The 9,902-nt window shown below is 57.8% G+C and overlaps 2 protein-coding genes across 2 annotated transcripts in view; one reads left to right on the forward strand and one right to left on the reverse strand.

Annotated features, from left to right (window-relative positions):
* MUS81 (MUS81 structure-specific endonuclease subunit) overlaps positions 1-2,317 on the forward strand; it is a 6,562-nt gene extending 4,245 nt beyond the window's left edge. Inside the window, exons 11-16 of the mRNA XM_008064739.1 lie at positions 491-607; positions 702-797; positions 980-1,108; positions 1,183-1,286; positions 1,811-1,894; positions 1,985-2,317. Of these exons, the coding sequence (XP_008062930.1) occupies positions 491-607; positions 702-797; positions 980-1,108; positions 1,183-1,286; positions 1,811-1,894; positions 1,985-2,051 (597 nt within the window). The 3' untranslated portion in view covers positions 2,052-2,317. The remainder of the gene's footprint in view (positions 1-490; positions 608-701; positions 798-979; positions 1,109-1,182; positions 1,287-1,810; positions 1,895-1,984) is intronic.
* Positions 2,318-2,359: 42 nt separating this feature from the next.
* EFEMP2 (EGF containing fibulin like extracellular matrix protein 2) lies at positions 2,360-9,852 on the reverse strand. Its single transcript, XM_008064750.2, has 10 exons — positions 9,737-9,852; positions 9,490-9,538; positions 8,711-8,917; positions 7,199-7,321; positions 6,819-6,935; positions 6,548-6,667; positions 4,751-4,870; positions 4,536-4,662; positions 4,105-4,300; positions 2,360-2,989 (listed from the first exon to the last, which is right to left on the reverse strand). Exons 1-10 carry the CDS (start codon positions 9,845-9,847, stop codon positions 2,828-2,830), a joined length of 1,332 nt encoding a protein of 443 aa, XP_008062941.1. The 5' UTR covers positions 9,848-9,852; the 3' UTR covers positions 2,360-2,827.
* Positions 9,853-9,902: the final 50 nt, after the last annotated feature.

The following is a 9,902-nucleotide window of genomic DNA, read 5'->3' on the forward strand; positions in this document are numbered from 1 at the left end:
CTGGCTACTCGGAAGGTTGAGGCGGAAGGATTGCCGGAGCCCAACAGGTCGAGGCTGCAGTGGCCTAGAGCGGCCACTGCACTCCAGTATGGGCGACAGAGAGAGACTCCAACTCAAAAAAAAAAGACCACCTGGTATACCCAGACCTGCAGCCTTAGATAAACAAGGCCCAGACCTCCAGGAGTGGGACTGCAGAGTCTGTACCTTGGTGCCTCATAGTCAGAGAAGCCACATGACTTGAAGGATGGGCAGCTTCCAGAGACGGAGGAAGGGCTTTCCAGGCTAGGATACAAAGCACCTTAGCACAAGCAAAGGTGTGGAGGCCTCTCAGAGACAGGTGGAGAGGCTAGGGAGGAGGAGGAAGAGGAGGAGGAGAAGGCTAACTGGCGGGAAAAGGGGTCCCATCACAGTTTTGAGTGTGACGTGACGGACAGCCCAGGCATGTGGGCATCCAGCCTGACCCTCCTGCCCCCTCTGTCCACTTCCCCAGTTCCGGCTGAAGCGCTGTGGCCTGGAGCGCCGGGTGTACCTGGTGGAGGAGCATGGCTCAGTCCACAACCTCAGCCTCCCTGAGAGCACCCTGCTACAGGCTGTCACCAACACTCAGGTGAGCAGAGAGACCAGGGCCAGTTGGCAGGGGCCCCTGTGGTCCATGGTCCGAGCCAGAAGCCACCCTCTCGCTCTTGGGTCCTCTTCCCCAGGTCATTGATGGCTTCTTCGTGAAGCGCACAGCAGACATTAAGGAGTCAGCTGCCTACCTGGCTCTCTTGACGCGGGGCCTGCAGAGACTTTATCAGGTGAGCAGATGTACCTGTCTGTTGCTGGTCCCTGACCTTGGCCCTGTGCATCCCCATAGGAGGCAAGGTGGGTGAGATCCCCATTTCTCAGGCTGGCCCCCCTGAGGCCTAGGACTGGACGAGGACTGGCTGGGAGTTGTCCCTTAGAGCTCCAGCCTGGCCTCAGTCCCTTCTTCCCTCAGGGCCACACCCTGTGCAGCCGCCCCTGGGGAACCCCAGGGAACCCCGAATCAGGGGCCAAGCCCTCCCCAAATCCTCTCTGCTCACTCCTCACCTTCAGTGATTTCAACACGGGAGCCATGAAGAACAAGGTACTGTCTCCGCCCGACCTCTCCTTGCGTGGCCTGATCCCAGACCACCTGTTGCAGCCCTTCCCCAATCCTAGGCCCAGTCGGTGCGAGAGGTGTTTGCCCGGCAGCTGATGCAGGTGCGCGGAGTAAGTGGGGAGAAGGCTGCGGCCCTGGTGGATCAATACAGCACCCCTGCCAGGTAGGCCCTCTGGATTGCCCCTCTGTGGTCCTCAGCCCTGCCTCCCTGCATGGAATTCAGTTGAACCAATGCTTTGTGGAGGGGAGCCTGGCTCTGGGCAGTACAGACTCAGCGCTGGACAGATCTGGCTAAACCCCAGGGAGTTCATGGAGGTCAAGTGAGGAGGAACACAGCCAGCCAGGACCAGAGAGTCTTCCAGGCACTGGGGGAGGCCATAGGAAGGAGGAAGATGTTCTACCTGGTGGAGCAGACGCTTCCTGGAGGAGGGGGCTGGGCCCTGAAGACTAGAGGAGTGTTTGGAGCCTTTGCTGCCTTTGCCCCAGTTGTCCCGACTCAGGGAGGGAGAGCAGGCGGGCTGGGGCAGAGGCCTTGAATACTGGGCTCAGGAAGTGCGGCAGTTCAGACTTCTTTGCCCCATGCCGACCCCTTCCTGCCTCGTCCCCCATGGTGCTGGCCAAGAGCCACTCAGAGTGGGCCGGCAGTCGGCCATCACCAACTCTCAGAAACTCACACCCCACCCGCAGCCTCCTGGCCGCCTACGATGCCTGCGCCACCCCCAAGGAGCAGGAGATGCTTCTGAGCACCATCAAGTGTGGGCGTCTGCAGAGGTGAGGGCAGGAGGCAGAACCTGGGGGGTGGCTGGGGGTCTGGCTGCCCGAGGCCCAGGGTCTGACCCTCATCTGCCTGTCTTCCTGCAGGAATCTGGGGCCTGCTCTGAGCCGAACCTTGTCCCAGCTGTACTGCAGCCATAGCCCCCTGACCTAAGCATCGTCCTCCCTCCCGGACCAGTCAGCCTTTTAACCAGGATCTTTTGGGGTACAATAAAAAGCTAAGTGTTTGCAGCCATATGTGTTTTGGAGATGCCAGGCCCAGGGGCCTTGTGAAATATGCAGGAACCAGGGAGACCATCTGGTCCAGGGGTTCTGCCACCGGTTCCCTGGTCAGGGAGGTGGAGTCAATGGGGCAGTGCACCTTCAAACCTGCTTTATGGAATCGGGGTCCCTGATCGAATAAAACTTCCTCTGATAAAAGGCTCTGTACCTTGGAAAAGAAAAGCCTGAAACCACTAACAGTCCAGTTGTCCCACTTTATAGATTGGAAAACAGGCCCGGGAGCTACGAGGGCTCATCCAAATACATGCAGGGCCTTGTGGTGCTACCCAGAGGGGTTTCTCAGGAGCCCTGCAAACCAGCCAAGTCCAAATCTCTGGGCTGGGGCCTGGAGTCTGCACAACTCATCACCTTCGCCCCTCTCAGGGTGACTTGGAAGCCCGTGGGATGTGGCTCCCAGCCCCCAACCATGGGGCCCCCTCGGCCTGAGCTCAGAGCCCCTTTTGGATGTGGCCCGCCTCCCACGAGGCTGGTCCTTCCCCAGCCGGAGGCTTGCTGCAGTGACCCGCCCACCTCAGCCACCAGGACTCCTCCTTTCTCTCTTTATTGCCTTTCTTTCTGCCCTTCACAAGTCTTCCCTTTGAGCAGGACACAGACATCCCTAAGCCCAGGCTCCTCAGCTATGGGGGGATGCAGGGAGGGCCCCCCTCCTCAGAAGGTGTAGGGCCCCACGAAGACGGTGAGTCTCAGTACAGAGCTGGCCCGGTAGCTCATGAGGGAGTTCATGGTGACCATCTCCAGGTCTAGCACGTACTCCCGGGGGCCCGTCACTGGCCGGGCGAGGACCAGCATGGCGCTGACATTGTTGATTTGCTGCAGGGCACAGTGGGTGGGGGGACATGGAGATTGTGTCAGCCTAGGTGCCAGGCCCCTACTTCGGCATCACCCCCCTGCCCCGGGGCCGTGAGATGGAGAGGCAGCTCTGACCCCACGGTGACCCAGGCTCTCAGTTGGGTCTCTGACACCCTGGACGTCCTCCCTCGCCTCGTGCACCCAGGATCCTGCTCCCAGAGGTTTCCCACTGGTGTGCTTCCCACCCTTTCCAGCTAGTTCTGTCTAACTGGGGTTGACTCAGGATTCAAGACTAGGTGGAGCTCTTGAGAGCAGTGGGGTCTTTAGTGACCCAGAGCCGTCAGACTCCAGCACATTCAGTTTCAAAAAGAAACAGCAAGTGCTGATACCAGACAAACCCCTTCTCATGCTGAATGTACAGCACAAGGGCCAAGAGTTTGAGACCCTTCTACTGCCTTCACTGTGAGCCACACCTGGGTGCTTCCCCCCTAACTGCTCCCCCAGCAGAGAGCTGGATTCTCTGACTCCAGGGCCCTGCATATGCCGTTCCCTTGTTTTGTGGGTGAAGAAATGATCAGCTAGGAAAAACCAGTCCTGGGACTCAACCCCAGAGGTCCCCAAGTGCCTCGTTAACAATCTGTACCCAGGCTGGCATGGTGGCTCACACCTGTAATCCCAGCACTTTGGGAGAGCAGAGACAAGAGGATTGCTTGAGTCCATGAGTTCGAGATCAGCCTGGGCAACTTGGTGAGATCTCATCTCTACAATTAAGTCAAAAAATTAGCCAGGTGTGGTGGCATGCACCTGTGGTTCCAGCTACTTGGAAGGCTGAGGCAGAAGGTTCACCTGAGCCCCAGCAGGTCAAGGCTGTGATGGCTGTAAGCATGGCACTGCACTCCAGCCTGAGCGACAGAGTGAGACTCCTACTCAAAAACGAGGAAATTAAAAAAACCAATCTGTACCCTAGGAATTCCCGATACCCCCTCTTCCTACGAAAATCCCGCCTCCAGAGGGCAGGGCTTTGAGAGAAGGGGTGGGGCACAGTGGCATGGCCCAGTCTCCTCTTTAAGGCTTCCTGGAATTCAATTTTAGATTATGCCTGTGTATTGAGGAACAGGGACAGGGGAAGGCCTTACCCTTATGTAGAAGTCCCCTTGTGAGTTTCCAGCGCGGATCTGAAAGGCATTGTAGGCGCCCGGGTAGACCGAGGTCGCCTGGATCTGGAACACGTCAGCGGGCACACTCCTCTCCGAGGTGATGGTCATGTAGCGGTGCACGATGGACGAAGGCTGCTCTCGACACAGGGGGTTGGAGGCTGGACAGAGGCAGCGGCTGGAGACCCCGAGATGAGAGACATGAGCGAGGGCCTCTCTCATTCCCCAAGTTTCACCCAAAGGAGGGAATTCCAAAAGAATCCTCCCACCTGCTTTAAGTTTGTGTGGCTTAGTCATGAAGAACTACAATTCCCATCAGCCCTTGGGCACCTGCCTGTCTGACTAGATGCCATTCAGCCCCAAAGCCCTCTGGGAGTTGTAGTTTCTGTGGGGCCAGTATTGCATCAACTCACTTGTCAGACACCTGGACATAGGGCTCCACACAGCGGTTGGTGTCCACACAGCGGTAGCCCCCATGGAAGTTGACACAGGTTTGGGCCTCAGAGCACTGGTGTGCACCAGACTCACACTCATCAACGTCTGGGCCAGGGGAGAGGGGCTGGAATCAGGGACATCAGGCCACCAGCCCCTGACACCATCCTGTCCATCCCACCCCGGCAGCCTGTACCTTGGCAGAGGCGTGTGGCCAGCAGCTGGTAGCCCTGTGGGCACTGACAGGAGAAGCGGCCTGGCTCGTTGACACAGCGGTACTGGCAGAGGTAACTAGAATAGCTACACTCATCAATATCTGAGGAAGAGAGAGAGTGAGGACCCTAGGCCAAGGGCAAGCCTCATGATTCGGTTCCACAAACGTTCACTGAGAGAGCCCAGCCCCATGCTGGGTTGAATGTAGGAAGATGGTGGCGGGGGTGGCGGGGGTAAGCCCTGCAAAGTTCAGCAGGGAGACAGAGGGCTCAAGGAAAGGTCTGCCCAGACTTTCCAGCTCATAGGTCTCTCTTTGCCCCAGGACTCAAAGAAAATAGTAATAGTCCGAGCGCAGTGGCTCATGTCTATATTCCCAGCACTTTGGGAGGCCAAAGTGAGAGGATTGCCAGAGCCTATGGGTTCGAGACCAGTCTGGGCAACTTGGCAAGACCTCATCTCTATAGCAAATAAAAAAATTAGCTGAGCATGGTGGCGCATGCTTACAGTTCCAACTACTTGGAAGGCTGAGGTGGAGGAATTGCCTGAGCCCAGCAGGCCAAGGCTGCGGTGGCCGTGAGTGTGCCGCTGTACCCCAGCCTGCGTAACAGAGTAAGACTCCAACTCAAAAATAAAATAAAATAATAAAATAAAATCATAATAAAAGTACTAGGACTTGAGCAACCCCCTTGGGTCCCCTCCCACTGTGGGAGCTTTTCTGTCCTCTCAATAAATCCTGCTTTCAAGAAAAGAAAGAAAGGACGAAAGAAAGAAAGGGAAAGAAAGAAAGAAAGAGAGAGAGAAAGAAAGAGAGAAAGAAAAAGAGAGAGAGAACTGGGACTCTATAGAGACTTGGTGTGAATTCTTCTGGCTGATTTTGGGGAACCTCATTTTCCCTATCAGTAAAAGGAGTGGGTTAGACGAGGTGAGTCTTGAGGCCTAGCCTGACCTGTTTGTCAAGAACGTGCCCAATTCCTGCAACCCACAATAAGCCCAAGTGCCCAACTGTCACCTCCTGCCAGCTGTGAGCTACACAGGCACAGACCATCTTTCTGTCCCTGTGTGCCTCATGCTACCAGGTACCAACAAGGCCTTAATCCTCAGCAAAGCACAACATAAACAGGGTACAGAGTGAGATAACATGGAGTGAAGAGTTTGGGGTCGAACCCCGGCCCCATCTCATCCTAGCTTCCTGGACTCGAGCGAGTCACTTAGTTGAATAACGAAAGTCACCATGGATGTATCCAGGACTTCATGCTTGTTTTTTTGTAATCCTCTTAACATACCTGGAGGGAGATTCTAATGTTATTTTGCAGAGGAGGGAAAAAAATCATACTTAACACCCAGGGTTGTTGACAGCATGAACTGAGGCCAAGTACGTAGGGTGGGTTCTCAGTCCAGGGCAATTCGCCTTAAATCACTGCTGCGCGAGACTTGATAAAGCCTGTCCACTGCACTGTCTCGCTTAATCCTCAAGACAACCCATTTCACAGAAGAAGAAGCAAGCTCAGAGAGAGGAGTGGCTTCCCCGGTGCAGAATTCAAATGCACGTCAGCCTGACTCGCAGAAGGGTGGCACCCACATCCTCCGCCTCCCCAGGGAGCATCAGAGGGACCTAACTGTCCCCCTCTGTGCATTCCCCCAGGCTGGAAGTGCCCCAGGAGGGAAGTGGGCGCAGAATGACAGGACACGGAGGCACCAAACAGAGGAGAGTGCGACAGGATGCCACCCTGCAGGGCCTGGGGGCAAACAGAGGAGCACACAGCAGGGATGGAGCTCTCACCACTGCAGGAGAAGCCATCCCGATGCAGCTCGTAGCCCTGGTGGCAGCGACACAAAAAGGTCCCGTAGGAGTTGAAGCAGCGTTGCTCACAGGGGGCCCCCATGTCACACTCGTTCACATCTGGGGGTGCCGGGAGAAACAGGAGGGGTGAAAGCAGAGGAGCAGCCCAGCGCCCCACGCCCACCCCCAACCTGAGTTGGTCAGGAAGGGAGCTCCCCCGCCTCACCCCTCCTGGTCCAGGACCCAGAAGCCTGGCCAGGCCCAGCCTCACCCACACAGGAGCGGTTGTTGGGCCCCAGCTGGAAGCCCGGCTCGCACTGGCAGCGAAAGGAACCGGGCAGGTTCACGCAGCGGTGCTGGCAGTAGCGGTAGCGGCACTCATCTATGTCTGGGATCAGGCGGGGAAGGACAGCAGGGAGCAGAAGCCACGTGGGTCTGAGCCAACTGGGACTCGAGACCTCACCACCCCAGTCCGAGGAGCTAGACTGGGCCAGATCAGCCAGGACAGCCCCCAAACACACCCCCATACGGTGCTCTGTGTCTGATGACAGGAGGGCAGAGGTGGCAAGGGCCAGGGGGGATGCCTGGGGTGGGGTGAATGGGAGTCAGGGCCATAGAGCAGGGACCAGAGCGGCCGCTCCCTGGACTCACCCACACATTCGGGCCCGACCTTGCGGTAGCCGTCGGGACAGGTACACTGGTAGGAACCAGGCAAGTTATGGCAGTCCTGGCTGGGGCGACAGTCGTGCAGAGCCTGGGCACACTCGTCCACATCTGTGAGAGACACCACTCAGCCCCCGCCTGGGATCCCAGGCGTCACCCAACGTGACAGATGGATCCAACACTTGGATCAGAGCACCTCCACAGCACAGGTAACGGCTCACCTGCCTGGAGCCAACAGGAAAGGCACATCAACCTGTGACATCTCATACTGGGAGGACAGGAAACAAGGTCCTGTCCACCCCCCCGCCCCCAGCAACACTGATGCCCGGACCCGCCTTCCTCCAAGGTCCATGGTGCCCAGGGGACAGAGGCTGGGAGGCAGAGATCTTGCAATGTCTCTCCCTGCTGAGGGTCCCATGGGCTGGCTGGGACCATGGGAGGACTTGGATGAGGGGGATGTGGATGTCATCCGGTGGCTCTGGGGAGCTACAGGAGATTTTTGAGGCAGGGAGGAACATGAAGTCTTTTTTTTTTTTGAGTCAAAGTCTCACTCGGTTGCCCAGGCTGCCATGCAGTGGCATGCTCACAGCCACCACAGCCTCCATCTGCTGGGGCATCCTTCCCCCTCAGCCTTTCTTTTTTTTTTGAGTTGGAGACTCTGTCACCCAGACTGGAGTGCAGTGGCACACTCACGGCCATCCCAGCGTCAACCTGCTGGGCTCTGGCGATCCTTCCACCTCAGCCTTCCAAGTAACCAGAACTACAAGTGGGTGCTACCACACCCGACTAATTTTTGATTTATTGTAGAGATGAGGTCTCGCAAAGTTGCCTGGGCTGGTCTCGAACCCGCAGGCTCAGGCAATTTACTCACCTCGGCCTCCCAAAGTGCTGGGATTACAGGCTGAGTCACCGAGCCCGGCTATCCCCCTCAGTCTTTCTTTCTTTTTTTTTTTTTTTTGAGTTGGAGTCTCACTCTGTCGCCCAGACTGGAGTGCAGTGGCCACTCCCGGCCACTCCCGGTCACTGCAGCCTTGACCTGCTGGGCTCCGGCGATCCTTCCGCCTCAGCCTTCCGAGTAGCTGGAACTACAGGCATGCGCGACCACACCCGGCTAATTTTTGATTTATTGTGGAGATGAGGTCTTGCCAAGTTGCCCAGGCAGGTCTCAAACACACGGGCTCAGGCAGTCCACTCACCTCAGCCTCCCAAAGCACGGGATTACAGGCTGAGCCACCGAGCCCGGCCCCCCTGTCTTTCAATTAGCTGGAACCACAGGTGCACACCACCACGTCCAGTTAACTTTTTTGATTTATTGTAGAGATGAGGTCTTGCCAAGTTGCCCAGACTGGTCTGGAACCTGGGCTCAGGCAATCCTCTCGCCTCGGCCTCCCAGAGTGCTGGGATTACAGGCGTGAGCCACTGTGCCCGGCTTGAGGTCTGACTTTTTAAGATGCTAGGTGAGAGGGCTGGAAGCCTGGGTGCAGAGTGACCCCCACTTACCCACACAGCTCTCCTGATCGTCGGGCTCATAGCCTGGTGGGCAGGGGTTGGGGTGCTGAGCCGGGGGCACTGGTGGTGGGGGACCCTCTCCATGTAGGTCATTGATGACGGCAGCCGAGCGTGGCAGGCACAAGTAGCCCCCGTAGTGGTTGATGCATTTCATCTCGCCCTTGCAGGCCTCAGGGATGGTCAGACACTCGTTGACATCTGCAGAGAGGGACCTGCTGGACACAGCCAGTCTCCCGGGCTGGTCCTGGAGCGAGTGGAGGCAGGAGCCCAGCTCGGCCTCCTCCAGGCTGTGTGACCTGCCCTCTCTGCTCAAAAACTTGAAGCTGCTTGCTCAGGACCCCTCCCCAGGGCCTGCAAAGGGCCAGAGGTGGGGCAGCTGTTCCTAGTTACCCCGTTCTCCTGCCTCCCAGTGGGTCTCTGTCCCTCCCCGAGTCCTGGCCCTGGCTCAGTCCAGACTGATCTGCAGGCCTCCTCACGGACGCTGCCCTCCCAGGTTGTGAGGAAACCCAGTGGGACAGAAGAGTGTGCACTGGGTACAGCTTCTCTGGGGACAGGGCTAGGGCTTCCTGGGTTTCTCAGAGAGGGAGGGTCCCCCCTAGTTGAGCAAGCCCCCAGAACACCAGAACTGGCTTCAGTTTGGCCAGGACAGGCTGGGGCGAGGGCAGACCATTGGGCCCCGTTGCGGTTCTTAGAGGTGGGGTTGTCCTTGGAAGCCACAATCAATTCCTTTCCGGGTTTCTGGGGGTGGCTGGTCCCCCAGGCACACTCACCCCGGCAGTGCTGGCTGTCTGGGTCCCACTCATAGCCATCCGTGCATTCCTGGAAGGAAACCAGATGTGGCCAGTGATCACCCTCAGATCTTCTTCAACTGGCCGGGTCAAGAACAGGGCCTGGGCCTGGCCACCCTTCGGCCTGCACCAAACAATGGCCCCCAGCTGCTCCACCGACCAGGAGGGAAGTCCTAGTCTCTGGGTCCCTGCCCATCCCGTCCCAGGCCAGTGGCCCCACTGTCCCCACCGTGTAGCTGTCTGGCTCTTCGGAATCCTGGGGAGACGCTGGCCCCAAGAACAACAGCAGCAGCGCCCAGAGCAGAAGAGACCCAGGGAGGCAGGAGACAAAGGGGGGCATTCTGGAGGGGGAAGAGGGTGGACAGAGGTCAGGGCCTCGGCCACCGCTCCCCCAC

Source organism: Carlito syrichta, unplaced genomic scaffold, assembly GCF_000164805.1.
Source record: "Carlito syrichta isolate Samal-C Ts95f unplaced genomic scaffold, Tarsius_syrichta-2.0.1 Scaffold101946, whole genome shotgun sequence".
Lineage (NCBI taxonomy): Eukaryota > Metazoa > Chordata > Mammalia > Primates > Tarsiidae > Carlito > Carlito syrichta.